Here is a 23,675-nt window from a genome sequence, read left to right as displayed (position 1 = left end):
GAACCACAGTTCTAGCAGAATTCTAGACTTTGCTAGTTCACTTGTCTATTGGTAGCGTCCCAAAAACGTAGTGCAATAAACACTTTAAATTGAATAGTTTCCCTATAGATATGAGATGGCCCTGTTGGTAAGAGATGGTAAGATGGAGCCATGAGGAGGAGGAGGAGGCCTGGTCACCCTGGTGATGACCCCCATGTAGGGACATCACATTGACCTGACTGTGGACTGGAGGCAGAGGGTCATCATCTCTAATAGCAGTGGTACCACTGGAGTCCATTTGATGAGCGCCATTCCTATATTTCCATAAGCTGCTGCCTCCCAGTCTGCACATGGGCCCATTTGGGGTCCCAGGGGTGCTTTCTGCCTGTGATCCCCACTGAGCTCCTCTGGTCAGGAGGGCAGCATCCAGGGGTGAGAGGTTGAGGAGAAATATGCCATGGACCCTTTACACGAAAGCAGAGTAGTAAATCTATCAAACCACAAATATATCATCTCTCCCTCCCTACCTCCGTCTTTCTCTGTCCCCTTATCCCCTTATCCCCCCCCCCCCGCTCAGTGATGTATGTTCAAGTGCAGAGCATTCCCCCTGGTGACGCCTCACAGCAGCGTAGGATCTCTCTCTCTCTCTTTCTCGCTCTCTCTATGCTGCTCATCCACTCCCCCTCCCTTCCTTTCGCCCCTCCTCTCTCCCTCGCTGGCTCTCCCTCTCTGGCTCTCCCTCTCTGGCTCTCCCTCTCTGGCTCTCCCTCGCTGGCTCTCCCTCTCTGGCTCTCCCTCGCTGGCTCTCCCTCTCTGGCTCTCACTCGCTGGCTCGATCCAGTGCAAGCTTTCTATTACCTCGCTCTGCTCAGCCACTGCAGCAGCAGCAGGGTTGGGGAAACTGGGGCTTGTTACAGCCCGGAATACAGCCCTGTGCAGCTGGATTAGGCAAGGACTGCAGCAGAGGGACAAACCAAACGAGAGAGAGAGTGAGAGGCAGGCAGGCAAAAGGAAAAGGGTTGGGGATTGGGGGTGGAGAAGAAAGACAATATGAATGTGATAGAGGAGTCGTGAGGTACTCTGAAGAGCGATGAGCGTGTCTGGATTTCTTTGGAGCCAGAGGAGCAGAATCTCTCCACCATCCTCCCTCCTTGACACTATCAAACGCCAGCCCCCTCCTCCCATATCCCATCCCTCCCTCCCTCTCCTCACAGCATCACTAACCACAACCACTGAGCCTCCAGGCCATCGCTGATGCTTCTGAATCCCAGCCCGTCCTCCACCAGCCTGCTTGCTGTAGGTGGGGGCTGAATGAGGGGGAGAGGAGAGGGTTCATGGGGAGGGGCAAACCTGCTTCTGGAGCCTGCCATTTTATTGTTTTGGGGAGATTTTTCATTTCTCCATTTCTCATTCTCTCGCTCTCGTCACTGGTCCGCCTCCTCCTCATCCTTATCCCTTTCTCTGGATTGAACATGCCAGCCACGGCAACGCGCCACGGCAACATGGCAACGCGCCACGGCAACACGGCAACGCGCCACGGCAACGGAGCAGCAGAGAGGCTAGTGTAGCCTCTGCATCATCTTATCTCCGTTTTTTTTTTAGGAGCAGCTTTGCCTTGCTGCTTGTTTGTTTTGATTCCTCCAGCATCTCCCTCTCTTACTGTGGAGGATTTGTGCCTTATTCCTACCTGGACGGGCAGGTCGAGGATGTGGATACGTACGGCCACCCGTCACAACCCTATAGGCCGTTCCTGTTAACGCTGCCTGCCGGTAAATTAAACAGATTTCCCGTTAGATGTCAGGGGAGTAGCAGTCAAGGACGGGAGAGCCTAGTCCAGAAGATGGGGGTGGAAATATGTGGGAGGCAGGCAGGAGATAGAGAGATATTGTTCTTTTTATATTGCTTGTACTGATGATGTTGAATGGGCAGGGATATAAGTTATTTTGTATGTTTGGCCTTGAATGTAATGGTCAGCTTACTTTTGTACCAAATGTGCCAATGGATTATGTGCTTGTGTAGAGGTGTGCTTTTGCGTGTTCTGTGTACATGTCCTGTTACCGTGTTTATGAATTCCTGTTACCGGGTGTATGCTTGTGTGGTACAACACATGTGTCTGCATACATGTGTCTGCTGTATGTGTTTAACATGCATGTGCTTGACCTTGTGTGTGTCTCTGTGTTCATGTGTTTGGATGATTGCTTTTCTATTCTTTCTCTGTGTGTTTATTTTTGACCCATTGTTTACATTGATCTTTTAGTTTTTCAAATGACTGGTCAGCCTGAATACATCTCTGTGTGTGCTTGTACAGGTATTGTGTGTGTGTGTGTGTGCGTGTGTGTGTGTGTGTGTACAGACACGTGCCTGCATGTGTGTGTGTGTCTCTATGTATGTGGGCATCTATGCTACTCTGCATGCGTCTGTTAGTAGCCTATATTGTCCACCTAGATGACAGTACAAATGCATTGAGTGGCATGATCATCCTGTACTGACAGCTCCCTTGTCCCTCAGCTTGGAGACTGGGTGGCAGAGAAGATGCTCATGGCTCGTGACACGTCCCGCGATGAGACGCAGAAGCTGCACAAGAAGTGGCTGAAGCACCAGGCCTTCATGGCCGAGCTGGCCCAGAACAAAGAGTGGCTGGAGAAGATCGAGAGGGTGAGTAGAGTAGAGTACAGCACCACTGGGGCTCTACACAGAGGCGGGGGTGGGTATCTACCATGGGCTGATGCTCAGGAATGGGGAAGGGGAGACTGAGCTGGCTGCTCTGTTGATGGTGGTGGTGTCGTCAGAGTTTTGGGTGTGTGCTGGTTGGGGATGGGGGGAAAGTTAGTGTCAACTCATTGTTGCTATGTCATTTGTTTTGTTTGTAGAATGAAAAAATACAACGTTCCTTGTTAAAATGTGATCAGACCAGCGTTTATACTGTATGTAATCAAATAACAATATTATCTGCAATATTTGTGGTTCGTAATGATTTGATATGCTCTTAAATGATTTATTTTGCAAATTATTATTTCTAAGCCTGTTTCGAGTGCGACACAGCAAACGAGCATAAACTTGACGAGAATTGCCATTTGGTTTACCATTAGTTGAATTAAAGGACAATCACAGGCACTGAGAGTTGATGGTTGAGCGTGTCAGTGAATAGAGATGCCCTGATGATGCCCTGATGAGCCTATGAGCACGAACAGTTTTGCCTGAAATCTCCACTGGTCACATCACCACATCATATCTGTGGGCCCTGCCTGCCCTATCAGATTGATACAAACTGTAACATCAGTGGGATAATTGCTTTAGGCAAGTAGTACAAGTACACCCACTGGCTCGGACGTGGCTCATTATACCCTGTGATATCAATCCTATTCCCCCTAATCGGAACAGGGCTGCACTAGATGCACATGACGTGGAAAAGCAAACGTTTTCACTGAACGTTCGTACACTGTGCATTTGTACACTGTGCAAATGGATTTGGGAACATGGTTGCCATTAGGCCTAAGTATATCCAGAAGTGTAATGTAGCAGTGGAGGCTGCTGAGGGGAGGACGGCTCATAATAATGGCTGGAATGGAGTCAATGGAATGGTGTCAACCACATGGAAACCACATCTTTGATGTGTTTGATGTCATTCCATTGACTCCATTCCAGCCATTATTATGAGCCCCTCAGCAGCCTCCACTGTAATGCAGTGATGTCATCGAGGCTGAGTCTAAGTGGTACGATCCATTTTGGATTAAAATTCAGGTCATCTGCATAGATAGATACTGGAGTGTTATTGGAAGGTGCTTACTGCAGCTGCTGTACAAGGGAACGGTCGCTTGGAGGCACACCCATTGGCATGCCTATGATCTCAGTAGAATAATTAGCAGCATGTTATCTGTATATAGCTCCTCTTACAGTAAAGTATTTCTAGGTACAGTATGATTAGCCACGTCTCCCAGCGATGCTGTGTACCCAAACAGAAACACAGTTTTCTCCCCCGGGGCTCTGTCATAGCGTTGGTGGGAAAACAAATGAAACGCGGAGCGACAGGCACCCTAAATGCACTGTAACACAGCTGCACTGTGTGTGTGTGTGTGTGTGTGTGTGTGTGTGTGTGTGTGTGTGTGTGTGTGTGTGTGTGTGTGTGTGTGTGTGTGTGTGTGTGTGTGTGTGTGTGTCATTTGAAGCCATGCCAACTGGTGACCTGCTCTGTGTGTGAGCGAGTCTGGGGGTTGGAATGCCTGATATCTGAATAATCTAATTAAAAATCTAATATTTATATTATGGATGAATCTAGGTCGGAATCCGTTCATGTTTAGAACCATAGTGGTTCATGAATATACACTATCTTTGCTTGACAATTTCAAACTCAGACCAACGATTCAGGATAATGACCATGGTTTTGTTCTCAGATTGAGAAATGAATATCGGATATGCCTTTGAAAGATCAGAGTATTTTAGAAAGAGTAGCCTTTGTTCTGAATATTTAAACCTACACTGCATGGCTTATATTAATAATGTAGGCTGTACCATAATATTGAATAACAGTGGAAAGGTTTCACATTTGGCATTTATAATTTTTTTCATGGATGAAAACGTTCTATTGTACTTAAACAGCTTACATTTTTCTATAAAATCAGAATTGTTTGTAATACTGGCTGTTTTCGCTGGTATTCTGTCTCATATATTTTCTCATTTGTGTTGGTACACTCTGACCTGACAATAGATTTCCCTCAGTAACGGCAACACTCTGAGATCGCCGTAGGTGAACGTAGCCCTCTGTAAAGGGCAAGTTGGTGGTCTTATGTGAGTTCAAGACTATTTCATAGAGCCAATGTATAGATAAGACTACCCAAAGATTTCCTGAGGGGACAGCCCTAGCAAGCTGTAGCTGTGATAAATCTGTTGGGTCGGCGCTAGTGTTACAACCATATTGGTTTGAGTTAGGGTGGTCCTGGGAAACATTATTTTCCCCCTCCTGGATTTTCAAGAGCTGTGTTCTCTATCGACAATTTACCCAAAGCAAATTGGTTATATACAGTTGAAGTCGGAAGTTTACATACAGCCGAATACATTTAAACTCAGTTTTTCACAATTCCTGACATTTAATCCGAGTAAAAATTCCCTGTCTTAGGTCAGTTAGGATCAACACTTTATTATAAGAATGTGAAATGTAAGAATAATAGTAGAGAGAATGATATATTTCAGCTTTTATTTATTTCATCACATTCCCAGTGGGTCAGAAGTTTACATACTCAATTAGTATTTGGTAGCATTGGCTTTAAATTGTTTAACTTGGGTCAAACGTTTTAGGTAGCCTTCCACAAGCTTCCCACAATAAGTTGGGTGAATTTTGGCCCATTCCTCCTGACAGAACTGGTGTAACTGAGTCAGGTTTTATAGGCCTCCTTGCTCGCACACGCTTTTTCAGTTCTGCCCACAAATTTTCCATGAGGTCAGGGCTTTGTGATGGCCACTCCAATACCTTGACTTTGTTGTCCTTAAGCCATTTTGCCACAACTTTGGAAGTATGCTTGGAGTCATTATCTTGGCCAGGTCGCAATTGTAAATGAGAACGTGTTCTCAACTTGCCTACCTGGTTAAATAAAGGTGAAATAAAATAAAAATAAAAATTGTCCAATTGGAAGACCCATTTGCGACCAAGCTTTAACTTCCTGACTGATGTCTTGAGATGTTGCTTCAATATATCCACATAATTTTCTGTCCTCATGATGCCATCTATTTTGTGAAGTGCACCAGTACCTCCTGCAGCAAAGCACCCCCACAACATGATGCTGCCACCCCCGTGTTTCACGGTTGGGATGGTGTTCTTTGGCTTGCAAGTGTCCCCCTTTTTCCTTCAAACATAACGATGGTCATTATGGCCAAACAGTTATATTTTTGCTTCATCAGATCAGAGGACATTTCTCCAAAAGTAGGTTTTGGAGCAGTGGCTTCTTCCTTGCTGAGCGGCCTTTCAGGTTATGTCGATATAGGACTCGTTTTACAGTGGATATAGATACTTTTGTACCTACTTCCTCCAGCATCTTCACAAGGTCCTTTGCTGTTATTCTGGGATTGATTTGCACTTTTCGCACCAAATACGTTCATCTCTAGGTGACAGAACGCGTCTCTTTCCTGAGCGGTATGACGGCTGCGTGGTCCCATGGTGTTTATACTTGCGTATTATTGTTTGTACAGATGAACGTGGTACCTTCAAGCGTTTGGAAATTGCTCCCAAGGATGAACCAGACTTGTGGAGGTTTACAATTTTTTTTCTGAGGTCTTGGCTGATTTCTTTTGATTTTCCCATGATGTCAAGCAAAGAGGCACTGAGTTTGAAGGTAGGCCTTGAAATGCATCCACAGGTACACCTCCAATTGACTCAAATGATGTCAATTAGCCTATCAGAATCTTCTAAAGCCATGACATCATTTTCTGGAATTTTCCAAGCTGTTTAAAGGCACAGTCAACTTAGTGTATGTAAACTTCTGACCCACTGGAATTGTGATACAGTGAATTATAAGTGAAATAATCTGTCTGTAAACAATTGCTGGAAAAATGACTTGTGTCATGCACAAAGTAGATGTCCTAACCGACTTGCCAAAACTATAGTTTGTTAACAAGAAATTTGTGGAGTGGTTGAAAAACAAGTTTTAATGTCTCCAACCTAAGTGTATGTAAACTTCCGACTTCAACTGTATGAAAGGGTCTAGGACTGTCTCCAAGGTTTTGAGTAGCTAAAGTATAGGCCTTTATAGCAGCTAGAATCAGCCTTTTGATGCAGGTGACCCTCTTACCCTGTAACTGTCAGGTGATTTACATTTTTACGTGGTGGATTTTCTCCCTGACGTCACATGCCCGGCAGCTGTTGGAAGGTGCAACTTTGCCAAGTGGACGGATATGTGCCCGCGCTTGCAGTGGTTGCCAGGCAACAGCCTGTCCCCTCCCAGCGTACCTCGTGTATGAAGGTCATTTGTCCTGCTTCTCTCCCATATCTCTGAAACCAGGAAGTGAAACCAGCAGGAAGTGACATATTAAAGGGCTACCGTGAAGAGTATCAGAAAATGTATGACTGTACAGATAAAGTACGAAAAAGTATGAAAATGTTCCCGGAAAGAGCATCTGCTAAATGACTAAAATGTGAGAAAATATCATATAAATAGAGGTGTTAATTACACGGATCAGCTGCAGGTGAGAAGACTGGATGTGAGAACAACCGGTGTCTGTGGGTGTCTAACCTAATTTTGGAAGTGCAGAATTGCAGTGTATAACTTTTTATAAATGGGGCCTGCCACTGTTTCTCTCAAAGCTATTGCTACCCAAAGCCCAAAGGGCTCTTATTTCCTCTTCCCTTTCCCCTCGTTTCTCAGTTAGTTCATTGGCCCCTTACTATTTTACAAGTTGCAAAAGTGACTCTCTCTCTTTTGTTTCGGTGTGTGTGTGGTGTGTGCATTGAGCATGCCTGCATGCGTGTGTGTGTTCGGGATTATGTATGATGGAAAGCAGTCATCATTACCAGTAGCTACCCTGACACTACATTATTAGTGATGCCATAACAACAACATAAGCACTGCATTTTATAATTGCAACTCCATCTGTTTAGGTCCCTGGCGTCCCACAACTAGCATCCTACACACACACTCGCCCTCTTTTCTTAACCCCTTTGGGAGTGGAGTTTGACCCATGTGTTTTTGCCGGCGCTGCAATATAAAGGGCGTGTGAGCCGAGATGGAGAGTGAGAAGAGAGCAGGCAGAGAGGGAGAACAGTCAGAGCCTCCTCGACTACAGCACATAGCAGGGAGGTAGAGGGAGGCAGATAGACAATTATGTCATACAGCTCCATGTTCCAACACTTTCAGGACATTGCTAATACCCAGCTATCACAGTGTCCTCATAACGGTTAGTGGAACATTTCTGTAACGCTGTAGCACCAATTCTAAACAATATATTGGCTACATTTTTGCTTTTCTTAATACAGGATACTGTGCTACAATATTACGGAAAGCCAAGTTTATTATGTAGGCTTGTGAAGTTGAACCAGTGGTAGGATTTTAACAGTGTGTAACGAACGTCGTCGGGAGAAGGAGAAGAGGACCAAGGTGCAGCGTGGTAAGTGTTCATATTACCTTTAATAAAATACGAAACACTTGACGAAACAACAAAAACGACAAACGAACAGTCCTGTAAGGTGATGACACACAAAACAGAAAACAACCACCCACAAACACAGGTGGGAACAGGCTACCTAAGTATGGTTCTCAATCAGAGACAACGATAGACAGCTGCCTCTGATTGGGAACCATACCAGGCCAAACACATAGAAATACAAAACAAGGACAACATAGAACACCAGACATAGAATGCCCACCCAAACTCACGCCCTGACCAACCAAAATAGAGACATAAAAAGGATCTCTACGGCCAGGGCGTGACACAGTGAGGAGACAGAAATACAGATCAGATTTTTCTTGCCAGATTGAGGCTTTTTATTTGCAAGACTTAGCCAGCGACTGTACAACACAAACAAAAAGAATAAACTGGACGTTGCAGTACATGGAACATAAATCCAAATAGAGCTCAAAACCAAAAACCCAGATTTCTGCAAACCCAGAGGTATGCCGGCTTTACCCTTTCTCTCTCTCTCTAACAAGGAAATGACAGGGTTTAAATAACACTACCCATAATGCATTTAACTAATGAGAGCAACCCAATTGACATCATGATCAATTACCGGTTGGCATGAAATACCAAACATGTTCAGTTAACTAACGTCTAAGTATTTTCCGAGCACACACTTCAATACAGGTGCTATTCCATGCTTTAGAGCAGAAACACAATCTGGGATATAAACATGTACGTCCCCCCGGAATAAGCTACTACTGCATTAACCGTACCTTTAACCATGCGCTGGAACGCGCCCATTTGCCCATTAATTCTCAGACCAGGAAATGAACAGAACCCTCTTCAATCAACAAGAAAAATCAATGTAATAATTTACATTTAGATGAACCTTAACGTTTAATTTGTCAAACATGCTCACATTGTAGGTCTACTTTATGATCGATAAATACGTGAACATAAAGGGATCTATTTTGACAAACCTAAAGCAATGGTAAATCTTAGCGCTGGCGGTAGCGTTATAGGTTCGGGGTGTCAGAAATATTTGTGCCATTTTCACAACCAGAATTATGGGCGCAGTAGCTGGCGGTGGCGTGAAAGGGTTGGGTTTTAATGAATAATCAAGTTGTGGGTTCGTCGAAGCTTGGCCCTTCACTGGCCAATCAGAGCGTTGTCATCAACTCCAATTTCAATATTAGACCGTTATAGCCTATTCCGTTCAATACCCTGCCCCATATTTGCTAAATATTGTTTAACATGTTTGCAGTCTACATTATTCTAATTGCAGTGCTTCAATATGGAAATACATTGTAAAACATTATAGTTGTGCAAACATTGTTGAATCTCAAGGTTAAATTCAAATCTCCCAACCATCATGTGTACGCCAATACATCGTCATAAGGTGACCATTAGACTTAGATTCATTTGACTGAATACCTTTTTTAGGTGTAACAGTTTTGATTCAATTCACAATTTACCGCTCTCACGTGCACATTTCTGCCCAATATAAACCAATGATGTGCTACCTTTTTGTAGCATTTCTGACTATCTTTTCAGCCGAATCTCAGAGTTCTAAAACCGGGTGCAACTCGGTTGCTGCGAAACAGTAGCATCTAGCTGGTATAAGGTTAGCAGCTGTAGCTAGCTATCTAACACCGGTTAGATGAGAAGGAAAAGGAAGGTACACATTGTTGGAAGTACAATAGACCAACATACAGTCCATTCAGAAAGTTTTCACACCCCTTGACTTTTTCCACATTTTGTTGTGTTACAGCCTGAATTTAAAATGGATTAAATGTACATTTTGTGTCACTGGCTCTAGACACAATACCCCATAATGTCAAAGTGGAATGATGTTTTTAGACATTTTTAAACATGAATTAAAAATGAAAAGCTGAAATGTCTTGGGTCAATAAGTGTTCAACCCCTTTGTTATGACAGGCCTAAATAAGTTGAGGAGTAAAAATTCGCTTCACAAGTCACATACTAAGTTGTATGGACTCTATGCTTGCAATAATCATGTTTAACATGATTTTTAAATGACTACCTCACCTCTTTACCCCACACGTACTGTTCAATTATCTGTAAAGGTCCCTCAGTGAAGCAATGAATTTCAAACAGAGATTCAACCACAAAGACAAGGGAGCTTTTTCACTGCCTAGGAAAGGAAGGCACCTATTGGATTGATTGGGTGTCACGTCGTTCGTAATAATGAAGGTCGGACCAAGGCGCAGCGTATGTTGAGTTCCACATATTTTAATGAAAGTGAAACTTAAGTAAATACAAAAACAAATAAAGAATAAACGAACCGTGACGACAATTCAGTGCGAACAGGCAACTAAACATAAACAAGATCCCACAAAGCACAAGGGGGAAATGGCTGCCTAAATATGATCCCCGATCAGAGACAACGATAAACAGCTGCCTCTGATTGGGAACCATACCAGGCCAACATAGATCATTATTCACCTAGATGACCCACCCTAGTCACACCCCGACCTAACCAACATAGAGAATAAAAAGCTCTCTATGGTCAGGGCGTGGCATTGGGTAAAAAGAAGCAGGCATTGAATATCAAATCAAATCTAATGTTATGTCACGTGCGCCGAATACAACAGTGAAATGCTTACTTACAAGCCTTTAACGAACAATGCAGTTTTAAGAAAAATACGTTTTAAGTAAAAAATAAAATAACAAATCGTTAAAGAGCAGCAGTACAATAACAGTAATGAGGCTATATACAGGGGACACCGGTACAGAGTCAATGTGCGGGGGCACCGGAATATCCCTTTGAGCATGGTAAAGTTATTAATTATACTTTGGATGGTGTATCAATACACCCAATCACTACAAAGATACAGGCTTCCCTCCTAACGCAGTTGCCGAAGAGGAAGGAATATTCCAAAACATGCATCCTGTACAACTGCCAAGGTACAACTGCCAAAGTATGTGGCAAAGGAATGAACTTTACGTTCTGAATGCAAAGGGTTATGTTTAAGACAATTCCAACACAACCCATCACTAAGTACCACTCTTCATATTTTCATGTATGGTGGTGGCTACATCGTGTTATGGATATTCTTGTCATCGGCAAGGACTAGGGAGTTTGTTAGGATAAAAATAAACAGAAGAGCTAAGCACAGGTAAAATCCTAGAGGAAAACCTTGTTCAGTCTGTTTTCCATCAGACACTGGAAGACAAATTCACCTTTCAACAGGACAATAACCTAAAACCCAAGGCCAAATATACACTGGAGTTGCTTACCAAGATGACATTGAGTGGCCTATAGTTACAGTTTTGACTTAAATCGGAATAGAAATCTATGACAAGACTTGCTGTCTAGAAATGATTAACAACCAACTTGACAGAACTTGAAGAATATTAAAAAGAATAATTGGAAATCTAGGTGTGCAAAGACTTACCCACAAAGACTCACATCTGTAATTGTTGCCAAAGGTGATTATAATATTGATTGGCTCAGTGGTGTGAATACTTACTGTATGTACAGTTCATTCGTAAAGTATTCAGACCCCTTCCCTTTTTCCAGATTTTGTTACGTTATATCCTTATTCGAATTATTTTTTATTTATTTCCCCCTCATCAATCTACACACAATACCCCATAATGTAAAAACAAAAAAAGTGTTTTATAATTTTCTGCAATGTATTACAAATTAAAAAGAGAAATACCTTATTTACATAAGTATTCAGACCCTTTGCTATGAGACTCGAAATTGAGCTCAGGTGCATCCTGTTTCCATTGATCATCCTTGCGATGTTTCTATAACTTGATTGGAGTCCACTTGTGGTAAATTCAATTGATTGGACATGATTTGGAAAGGCACACACCTGTCTATATAAGGTCCCACAGTTGACAGTGCATGTCAGAGCAAAAACCAAGCCATGAGGTCGAAGGAATTGTCCTTGGAGCTCTGAGAAAGGATTGTGTTGAGGCACAGATCTGGGGGTACTTAAACAATTCTGTAGCATTGAAGGTCCCCAAGAACGTAGTGGCTTCCATCATTCTTAAATGGAGAAGTTTGGAACCACCAAGACTCTTCCTAGAGCTGGCCGCTTGGCCAAACTGAGAAATCGGGGGAGAAGGGCCTTGGTCAGGGAGGTGACCAAGAACCCGATTGTCACTCTGACAGAGCTCCAGAGTTCCTCTGTGGAGATGGGAGAGCCGTCCAGAAGGACAACCATCTCTGCAGCACTTCACCAATCAGGCCTTTATGGTAGAGTGGCCAGACAGAAGCCACTCCTCAGTAAAATGCACATGACAGCCCACTTGGTGTTTGCTAAAAGGCACCTAAAGGACTCAGACCATGAGAAACAAGATTCTCTGGTCTGATTAAACCAAGATTGAGCTCTTTGGCCGGAATGCTCAGCGTCAGGTCTGGATGAAACCTGGCACCATCCCTACGGTGAAGCATGGTGGTGGCAGCATCATGCTGTGGGGATGTTTTTCAGCGGCAGGGACTGGGAGATTAGTCAGAATCGAGGGAAAGATGAATGGAGGAAAGTACAGAGAGATCCTTGATGAAAATCTGCTCCGGAGCGCTCAAGACCGCAGACTGGGGCGAAGGTTCACCTTCCAACAGGACAATGACCCTAAGCACACTGCCAAGACAATGCAGGGATGGTTTCGGGACAAGTCTCTGAATGTCCTTCAGTGGCCCAGCCAGATTCCAAACTTGAACCCGATAGAACATCTCTGGTGAGACCTCAAAATAGCTGTGCAGCGACGCTCCCTATCCAACCTGACAGAGCTTAAGAGGATCTGCAGAGAAGAATGGGAGAAACTCCCCAAATACAAGTGTGTTAAGCTGGTAGCGTCATACCCAAGAAGATTCAAGGTTGTAATCGCTGCCAAAGGTGCTTCAACAAAGTACTGAGTAAAGGGTCTGAATACTAATGTAAATGTGATATTTCAGTTATTGTTTTTTTATACATTTGCAAAAATGTATAAAAACCTGTATTTGGTTTGTCATTAGTATTGTGTGTAGATTGATGAGGGGGAAAAAACGATTTAATACATTTTTGAATAAGGCTGTAACAAAATGTGGAAAAAGTCAATGGGTCTGAATACTTTCCGAATGCACTGTAATTTAAATATTTCTATATTTAATTTTCAATACAGTGGCAAAGAAATACCCCCCAAAATAATAAAATGAATCAGTTTTGAATTCTGGCTGTAACACAACAAAATGTGGACTAGGTCAAACGGTGTGAATACTTTCTGAATGCACTGTAGCTTCTGTAGTAGGTCAAAGCTGTGTGCTGGATAAGCTTGTTAGAGCATGGGTGAAATACTCATCGTGGTGCTCATGTGAATTTCATTTATGCCTACTTCTCACATAAAACATACTTTTTTGTTTTTAATAGGCATTTGCGTTGATATAGGGGCTAGGACTACTGTAAATTGCAGTCTGGACATGGACATGCCACGTAGTCAGTAAGTAAGATTAAATTCACTAGGCCTATAAAGACAGTGTATAATTCTAATCAAATTCTAATTAAACGAAACAACTTATTTTAAATAGGCTATCTCTAAATATAGTTACAGTCACTATAATTTCTCCCCGCTGTTGTATAATACAGACAAGGCAACTTAGACTATGGAGGGTTTTACGGACACCCAAACTTTTGACAGGAGCTGGATAAAGATCCAATATAAAGAGAAAAGGTGGAATGTCCACACACCGTTTTACTGCTCGCAAATGTCATGTTTTATAAACATCATGGAACCATCTTACATATCATATTTGCACATCTCCAGAAATAGCAGACAAAATTGCATTGCATTTGAGCCATGGACGTTCTCACCATTAACCCGTGGACGGTGATGATATCATGAATCGCATCTGTCGTTCCGTGAGCATAAGGCAATATGTGCACACGTACAGTAGGCCTAAGGGCTCTTAGGCAGAAGGATGCCTGACTGTTTTGCTGCTCTTGATATATTCATAATACATTGGTTATAGGCTACTGATTACGCTACTGTGCGCCTCCGCTGGCAAAATCGATGTCAAAACCAATTGCGGTACTGCTAAGACCAGCTTTTGGTGAGTCTTAAGTATCACCAGGAGCGCTGCTCGAAATTGGCACATTGGCGCATGTTTTTAGGGTCACGCCTCAAATATTTCCACCCCTCCCACCTCAGCGCAAGAAAGCTGATATTAGACAGGTAAATGACCAACTCTGCAGCCAGGGTTGGAAAATAGAAGAGTGCAGGCTTTTACAAGTCGATATTGCCAAAGAGCGTGTGTTTGACACCCTTAACGCCAGCCGAATATAGAGCCCAAAGAGTTATATACTGGCCTGGGCGACGCACAACGACAGGTTTGCACGCTCAACCAATTGTCGGCGAGCGACCACAATCTTTAACATGTTTCTTTACTTCCCCAGGTGATCAACCATCAAAAGGACATCACTATCCACACAAATATTCCATGAATAAATGTGCTTCCCAGAATCAGTTTCATAGACAATTGTCTGGCTTCATTATAAGGCATGGCTTTAGATCAAGTGACGAAAGATGTAGGACAATCTTCACAAAGCTTGACATTTCCTTCAAAACACTCATTGATACATGTTGGCTCCTCTTGGTGCCTGCTGGCCATTGCACCCCCCAGCCGAATCACGTGACTGTGTCTGGTCCTCCCAGGCAGATTTATGCCTCCAGGCCTTCACACATGTAGTAGTATTGACACAATAGCTTCCATGGACACAACCAGCCAAACGCAATGGCCACACATGATGTAATTATCATTCAATAACAGATTGGTATTGCGTACGTGATCTCATAGTGAGGATTCTTTTTTTCGTTGCCATCTGTTATTTTTGTGGTCGTTATGGTAATTCTCCTTTTTCCCTGTCCTTTGGTTTGAACATTATACTGCCAACATCTACGAGTTGGGTTGAGTACTCTTGCTGCCCCACTCATCTGGAGATCAAAAAAGCAACATATGAATGCGGTGCTATTTTGGCACTGTTGGGAGTGTGTCCCTTCACAGTGCTGCTGTGGTGTGGTCTCCAAATGAGCACATCCTTTGTGTGGACAGATCATGAGAAGGCCGACAGAGAGGGATCAGAGGGATCAGAGAGAGGGAACAGAGGAAGCTCCACTGATGGTGCGGCCGTTAAGCACAGTAGCAAAGCAAATGTCCTCCCAACTGGAATATGCAATAGAGATATTTCAACGCTTTCTTGTTCTGAGCCTTAAGCAGAAACAGTTATGTGTTTCAGAGGAACGAGACGCTGATGTTTTTAGCTGAGCACAAAGTGAATTAACTAACTAGCGTTTCAATCATTCCGCATGAAATGCACACTTATCTCCAATCAGTGAAATACATTAAAGGGGCTTAAAATGCAAATAGATTTGGTTTTTTTCGACCGGTCCTATAGGCTCTTTATGGTGCCTTGGGGAAACGGTGACAGAGAGTGAATTACAATGGGGGGAGGGGGTGTTTGATCATGGGTAGGTTAAATCTCCTCTTTGGTCGTCATTGGCAGATGTGTCTCCCTGGCGGCGAATATGATTGCGTAGTTTACAACCCCCAGTGCTCGGGAACACTTGCGTGCACTCAGGGGCACAGGACAGTTGGAGAGAGGTGGAGGGATGGGAAGATAGAGGAAGGAATAAAGCACATATGTTGGGAGAGAGAAAGAGAGAGAGAGTGTGGGGGTGGGGGGGGGCAGAGTGCTGCAGAGAAAGGGAGCAAGTGTATGTCTGTCTGCCTCTCCCCTCTCTGAGTCTGATGGTGTGTCACGGCAGGCAGCAACTCAGTGTGCTCTCCTCTCATTTGCTGGCTGAGTCTCTGGGGTTGCGGTTGTTATGCGATTACGTTGGGCTTACTGGAAAGAGTCTGTATCTATTCTGAAAATACCTGAGAGTGTAATGAATGAAGTCAACAAGAGATGAGTCAAACCTGAAATCCTCCAAACCAAACCGATGAAGACAGACAAAAAGGAGATTCGTACCAGATTATTCTATCAGGATGTAAAATGATGATAAGAGAAGCGCATTTTATCTGTGAGCCCTGACCTCTAAAGTTGAAGTGGTTTTCTGGGCTGCCAGGGCCGAGCCAGCCCTTTAACCCAATTTGATGTGCACTGATGGACCAGAGTCAGGAGCAGCTGATCTGGAGCCCAGGCTGTAGCACTCAGGCCTCTTAAAGGTGTACCACTGAATCACAGCTCATGCTTACAAGCTAACGATGGAAGACAAATAGAACAATTTCTTTGTCATTTAATGTGGTTGCTTAGAATCCATTTTATTTACCTGCCAGATTAAGGATATAGGGAAACCATAGCCAACTCCATGTCAATCAAATTTACATCAGCACGTGTCACAAAGTGCTTAAATATATGTTCCGATATGGTAAACTGCCAACGTGGTAATCACAAATTGTTGCTGGCTATTAACTATTTACAGAATGATTTCAATGGAAAAAATCCAATATTTGTGGCAGTAGATTGTTTATGACCCCATGTTCCATAAGTGATATAAATATGACTTTATTTTCAAGTTATTATAATTTCCACTCATCAATGTCTAATCACTCTAACTTATTTCCCCCCTCTCCCTTTATCTCTCTGCTCCCCTCCTCATGCTCCCCTCCTCATGTTCCCTCTCCCTTACTCTAACCTTCAACCCCCCCATTCTACATCTCTCTCTCTCAACGTCTTCTTCCTATCCTCCACCCTCCCTCTCCACCCCCCACCACCCTCCCTCTCCATCCTCCAGGAGGGCCAGCAGTTGATCCAGGAGAAGCCCGAGCTGAGCCCGGTGGTGCGGAGGAAGCTGGGGGAGATCCGGGAGTGTTGGCAGGACCTGGAGAGCACTACCCAGGCCAAGGCCCGCCAGCTGTTTGAAGCCAACCGGGCCGACCTGCTGGTGCAGAGCTACACCAGCCTGGACCATCGGCTGCACCAGCTGGAGGGACAACTGTGCTACGTGGACCAGGGTCAGGACCTGACCAGCGTCAACAAGCAGCTCAAGAAGCTCCAGGTCTCTTCCTATTCATTATATGATCCAACTACTGTTACAGTTTTTGTTTTTTGTGACCAGTTTAGAATAGTTGGGAATATCGTTGGGTATGGTGTTGCTATGGTATCTTAGTTAGGTTTAAGCTGTTGAATATCGCAGTGTATCTCTATATATAAAAACCTAGGGTTGTTCTGTGTGAATGACTAATCCTTTATCATCCATTTTCTCTGAATGCCTTGCTGTTTTCTCTTCATTTACGTGCCTTAAATGAGCCAGGCTGCCATAGGCTTTTGTTTAACAAGAGCAATTGGCACTCAACGCGTCACCAGTAAGCTTGGCCTGCACTCCAATGTGCTGTCATTGGAGAGTCAGACCATTTCACCAAAAGCATGGCTCTACAATACATACTGGGTTAAAGTAACTGTCCAGTGTTTCCAGACTTCTATGAAGTCTGACCTATAATTAATTACAATATGAGTAAAATAATTGTGTATGTAAAAAAGCATATTTTCTGTGTTGGAATAGTGTGGGTGTACCCCAACAACAGAAGGGTGTGGGCGTATACCGGTCCTAAAGAATATTCATGCTAGTAGACCGCTGATTGGCCAGCTCATCCTCCTCAGGAAATAGCAAGCATTTTATAAACGGTCTGTTTGAGATACAAGTTTGAGGTGTTAAAAAAATATATATATTTTTAAAATGTTATTTTATTCTTTGGCCACAAATACGAGTATAGGATGAGTCAACAACATTATCTGGGTATGAGTTAACAGAATATGAACTGTTAAAAGTGAGATTTTCACTGGACAATTACTTATAGACAAAATGTAGCCTATGCTACATGTTAATAAACACTAATGTTGATGCTAGCCAACAACCGATACAATAGGAAGAGGTTCATATTTTTTCCTGTCCGGGATGCTCTACCCCTGTTCTGTCACTACTACTGGGTCCATCTCACAGCTTATAATTTCATCATGTATCTCTCATTCTCCTCTCCAACAGCATGCTGCCGCTAAGGGCTGCTTACAGTTCCTTTTCAGCCTGCCATTGTGCTTTGTGTACAGTACGCTCCATCACCCAACCTCCATTCAGGGGTACAGTAACCTTTTCACTTCAGTTAATTTCTCTCATGGGTACTTTGATCTTCTTTCCTTTCCTTTCCTTTCCTTTCCTTTCCTTTCCTTTCCTTTCCTTTCCTTTCCTTTCCTTTCCTTTCCTTTAATTTCCTTTGATTTCCTTTCCTTTGATTTATTTTCCTTTCCTATCTTTTCTTTCCTTTAATGTTCTTTCTTTCCTTTCTTTAACCTACCTGTCCTTTCCTTCTTTCTCTCTTAATTTCTTTCTTTATCCCTTTCGTACTCTAGTTTTGATCTTTTTTTCTTTCTTTCCGCTTCCTTCCATCCACTACCTCATCCTGTCCTGCTGATCATTCTGTGATCTATGGTGTGAGCAGAATCACTGTCTCATCCTTGAAAATCTAACCTTTCGCTTCATATGGAAATGTATGAAAATCCCCACCCGACTGTGCGAAATTGTCCTGTCTATTAATTCAAGGACCATTTCTGTCAAAGTTAGAAATAATGTTCAAGTCCCATGTTTTCTTTTATTTCTCTAAAGTGGTGATTCAATGCATATGTGTTGGGGTAACATTTGTGTATAAGCAAATAGAGAGTGTGCTTATTATCGTGCTAGTCTCTGATATGGGTCTCTGAAAATGTTAGGGGATTCATTTAACCAGATAGAGGTATTGAGGCAGCCATCCCGAAGGCTCTTTTCCTCACAATTCCTAAGAAGTCAAATCATCATGTGAATTCGTAAGGGATTGATCGGCCTCATTCTGCCTCATTCTTCCTCCTACTCTAATGCACTTTACCATGGCACTCATACAACAGCTCTTTGCATCTGGCCCACTTTTCAAATTAGTTAGCCTCAGTGACACTACTCCACCACCCTGGTGATCTTAACCTGATGTTTCTGTCCCAAAATGAGTTTCACCGCCTTAGTGAGAATCACCATCCCCCTCTGAATTACCTGACAGCTATATGGCCACTCTGGAGGAGTAATTGCCTTGTAGTCAATTGCAGTAGATCTAACAGCTATCATCCAAACACTTCTCATACATTGTTATGACAGACTGACAGATAGAACAACTTATCATGTACACCTAGGAAAGCCATGGATTTCCTAGGTGGCCGACTCCTGAGTTGGATGTTGCCAGGATATTTTGGTGAGAGGTGATTGATATAGGGACCAATGTATCCTCTCCATACTCACCAGGCCTCTCGCTGTCCCATGGACTTCCTCCCTCTCTTTAGTTCCTAACCTATTCGTCCTCCCTCCCTCCTTCCTTCACTCACCCCTCCTCAAACGCTTGAATTCCATCCCCCTTTGCTTCCATTCTATCTCTTCTCTCACTCCCTGTCCATTCCCTCGCTCCCTCTCTCCAGACGATGGAGTGTCAGATGGAGGAGTGGTATAAGGAGGTGGGGGAGCTGCAGGTGGCGGCGGCCTCCATCCCCCAGCAGGGCCAGGTCATGGACACGGTCGGCGAGCGCCAGGCCGCCGTGGAGACGCGCATCGTCCGCCTCATCGAGCCGCTCAAGGAGCGCCGGCGTATCCTTCTGGCCTCCAAGGAGGTTCACCAAGTGGGCCGGGACCTGGAGGACGAGATAGTGAGTGGCCGTCCTGATCCTCCTCCGGTTATACCCACACACACCACACACACTTACAGACACTTAGAGACATGTGACTTACAAGTGTCATCGGCAAGGGTAAAAGGGTTGCTTAAGTTGGTGACTAACCCCCTTTTTTGTTTGTGAAAGACGTTATCTTGATAAAAGATGTATGTAACACTAAACAGATGCAATACCATGCTGGTGATAACCATCGAAAAGTTACCAGTGTTCGCAAGTGCTCTTTTGCTAGTTCCACTTGTGATGTGTTTGCAGCTGTGGGTGCAGGAGCGGCTGCCTGCCGCCACGTCTCAGGAGCACGGCTCCAGTCTACAGGCTGTGCAGCACCTCATGAAGAAAAACCAGGTGAGTGGCAGCTAGCTGAGGCTAACCACGTCATTACAGTACATGTCTATCATACTGTATCATATCTAACTGGACATCGTCTTTCTGTCCCCCCCCAGACTCTGCAGAGGGAGCTGCAGGGCCATCGGGCGAGGGTGGAGGACGTCCTGGAACGAGCTAATGTCATCGCCTCCATCCGCAGCCCCGAGGCTGACTGTGTGCGGGCGGGCCTGGAGCAGCTCAGCGGGCTGTGGGGTCTGCTGTGGGCCGAGACAGAGAGAAGACAGCTGGTGCTGGATGCCATGTACCAGGCCCAGCAGTACTACTTTGACACGGCCGAGGTGGAGGCCTGGCTCAGCGAACAGGAGCTGCACATGATGAACGAGGAAAAGGGCAAGGTAGGCGGCTAGGAGCCAATCACCAAGCGCTGATGTACTTAATCTGCCCAGTTACCATTTTACAGTAAGAGATGATTGGCTTTTTGGAAGAGGAAAAGGTTGTATCTGCATAGGTGTAATGCAATGTGATTGTGTCCCTCCAGATATCAGCAACTGTGTTTGAACACAAGTGGAGGCTGCTGAGGGGAGGACGGCTCATAATAATGGCCGGAACAGAGTAAATGGAATGGCATCAAACACATGGAAACCATGGAAACCACGTGTTTGATACCATTCCACTGATTCCGCTCCAGCCGTTACCACGAGCCCGTCCTCCCCAATTAAGGTGCCACCAACGTCCTGTGATGAACACTGCACGCACTTGAATCGTTAGCATGTCAAGGTTTGTGAGAATGGACTGTAAGTGTGTTGTGGCCTCCCCCTCAGGATGAGCCCAGCACCCTGCAGCTACTGAAGAAGCACCTGGTACTGGAGCAGACGATAGAGGACTACGCTGAGACGATAGGCCTTCTCTCCCAGCAGTGCAGACAGCTACTGGAGATGGGACATCCAGACAGGTCAGTGTTGGTGCCCCACAAACCTGTCACCACACTATTACCAAGGCTTTCGTGGGATCGAAAGTTGGTTATAGCAGCTCTAAAGTGAGTGTGCCATGAAATACCCATTTAATATACTGCCTTAAAAGCTTAAAGGAAATCCCCTATATGAGAACCAAGGATCTCGGTTTGTGACTTGATTGAAGAGGATCAAGGGCCTCTACAGTCTTTGTCTTCTGGGTGCTGAGGAGGAACCCGGTAGTAAATGGCTTGAACGACATAACCCCTGTAGAGAAGGTAGTCCAGTAAAGTTGGCCAGTCATGGACTCCTGTTGCTCTGTTATGGCAGCAGAGTGAATCATGGTGACAGCAGGGTCAGCACTGGGTCTGTAATACTACTCTGTCTCTGGTGTCAGAGCTAACGCTAACGGCTCTATCATCTTAGCTCTTAGCTGTTAGCCGACGCCGGCGTCTCTGCACTAGTAGGGTATGAATGTTTTTATGGGTTGCCCATGTTTGTCTCATGTTGTTCAGTTTGCTTTGTAAGCCTTCTCCTCACATTTACTCCTCCTGCGAACTCAACCCCGTAAAACCAGCTCATGGTTTTTCATGTCAAAATGTGTTTCACTCAGCTCCCACACATTCCCCCTCAATGTCACCCTGTGTTTACTATGTGTCTCAAACCCTGTCTCTGGTGTGTGTGTCTGCGTGCCTACCTGCCTGCGTGTGTATGTGTCTCAGTGAGCAGATCAGTAAGTGTCAGTCTCAGATGGACCGGCTGTACGTGTCTCTGAAGGACCTGGTGGAGGAGAGGAAGTCTCGTCTGGAGCAGCAGTACTGGCTCTACCAGCTCAACCATGAGGTGGACGAGCTGGAGCAGTGGATCGCTGAGAGGGAGGTGGTGGCCAGCTCGCCAGAACTGGGACAGGACTTTGAACACGTCACGGTCAGTGGGACCCCTCTCAGAGCCTGAATGGACAAAGGCTTCAACAATATGATAGGGCTGGTGGTCCTCTGTAGCTCAGTTGGTACAGCATGGCACTTACAACGCCAGGATAGTAGGTTTGATTCCTGGGACCACCCATATGTAAATGTATTTGATCATGACTGTATGTTGCTTTGGATAAAAGCGTCTGCTAAATGGCATATAGTGTTTGTCTAAAACCTGTTGGGAAGGGGGTTAATATGGCTCAAAGAATGGCATACAGTACACTGTATTATTGCTTAGTAAGGAAGTAGTATGTATTTCAACGCAGTTTTGATAAGTAGCCTATTACTGCTTTAGCAACAGTGCTTAGCTTGGCTAAATAGATATTGATCATCCCTTCATTCCTCTCCTCTCTCCTCCTCTCTCCTCCTCCTCTCTTCAGATCCTGCAGGAGAAGTTCACAGAGTTTGCGTCGGAGACGGGCAGTCTGGGTCAGGAGCGTGTGACGGCGGTTAACCAGATGGTGGACGAGCTGATCGACTATGGCCACGCCGAGGCCGCCACCATCGCCGAGTGGAAGGACGGCGTGAACGAGGCCTGGGCCGACCTCCTGGAGCTCATGGAGACCCGGGCACAGATGCTGGCCGCCTCGCACCAGCTCCACAAGTTCTTCACCGACTGCCGCGAGGTAGCATTTCTACCATAAGAAGTGCTACGGGATATAGGTCTTTGTCGTGTTTTGATGTGTCTCTGATTGTCTGTTATCGCCTTGTGTTGCAGATCTTGGCCCAAATCGATGATAAGCAGCGGAGGCTGCCAGAGGTACGGGCGCGCCAGGGTGGCACTGCCAACACCAGCACCCTGCAGAGGCTCATGCACAGCTTCGAGCACGACATCCAGCTGCTCGTCACTCAGGTGAGCCCCCCCCACTATCACTTTATTTTATGAGCACATGAGACTAAAAAGGAAGACAGAACAAAACAAGAGGTCAATGTGGTAACACTTCACGTGAAGTTTCTCTCATACTTGTTCAGGAAGTACTTTTCCACAGTACTTTTAGTTATTCCTATGTTATTTACCACCCGTCCCTGTCTGTCTGTGTCCAGGTGAGGCAGCTCCAGGAGAGTGCGGGTCAGCTCCGGACCATCTACGCCGGGCAGAAGGCTGAGGCCATCGCCGGCCGGGAACAGGAAGTGATGCATTGCTGGAAGGAGCTCTTGACGTCCTGTGAGGAGTGCCGAGTGCAGATCACCACGGCAACAGACAAGCTGCGGTTCTTTGGGGTGGTGCGAGACCAGATCATGTGGATGGACAGCATCATCTCTCAGATCGGCACAGGGGACAATCCAAGGTATATGAGTGGACATGGTTACAATTGTGTTTCTATGGTTTAGGCCATACACATTTTATGAAAGTGAGAGGTGAGCAAGAGAAAAAAGTGAACTCTTTTGTTAAAATACTATAGGCCTAGCAACGTTAGTTCAACACCTAGCGACCTAGGATAGGCTGAAAGACGGATAGTTCAGCTATAATCCAGAAGGAAGTTGTGTATCTCTTTCCTGGGAGATTGTATTTTTTAAATGTGAAGGGGGCATCCGTTAAACATTCAATTAAGTGTGTATGGCCTTATCTATATTTACAGTTTGTATGTATGGTGTATCTCATACTGCTCCGTCTCATCTATCATCTACCAGATGCGATTGATCTGCAAGTTCAGAGGCCT

The 23,675-nt window shown here is 44.7% G+C and overlaps 1 protein-coding gene across 1 annotated transcript in view; it reads left to right on the top strand.

Moving 5' to 3' along the window:
- The window catches only part of LOC120029154 (spectrin beta chain, non-erythrocytic 4-like), a 53,423-nt gene that overhangs the window by 24,286 nt on the left and 5,462 nt on the right, over positions 1 to 23,675 (top strand). The window contains 10 exon segments of the mRNA XM_038974459.1: positions 2,488 to 2,634; positions 16,828 to 17,091; positions 19,521 to 19,745; positions 20,022 to 20,111; positions 20,210 to 20,488; positions 20,915 to 21,045; positions 21,766 to 21,970; positions 22,395 to 22,640; positions 22,733 to 22,867; positions 23,059 to 23,303. Coding sequence (XP_038830387.1) covers positions 2,488 to 2,634; positions 16,828 to 17,091; positions 19,521 to 19,745; positions 20,022 to 20,111; positions 20,210 to 20,488; positions 20,915 to 21,045; positions 21,766 to 21,970; positions 22,395 to 22,640; positions 22,733 to 22,867; positions 23,059 to 23,303 — 1,967 coding nt within the window.

This window comes from Salvelinus namaycush, chromosome 34 (assembly GCF_016432855.1).
Source record: "Salvelinus namaycush isolate Seneca chromosome 34, SaNama_1.0, whole genome shotgun sequence".
NCBI classification, from domain to species: domain Eukaryota; kingdom Metazoa; phylum Chordata; class Actinopteri; order Salmoniformes; family Salmonidae; genus Salvelinus; species Salvelinus namaycush.
This window is presented reverse-complemented; position numbering and strand designations above follow the sequence as displayed.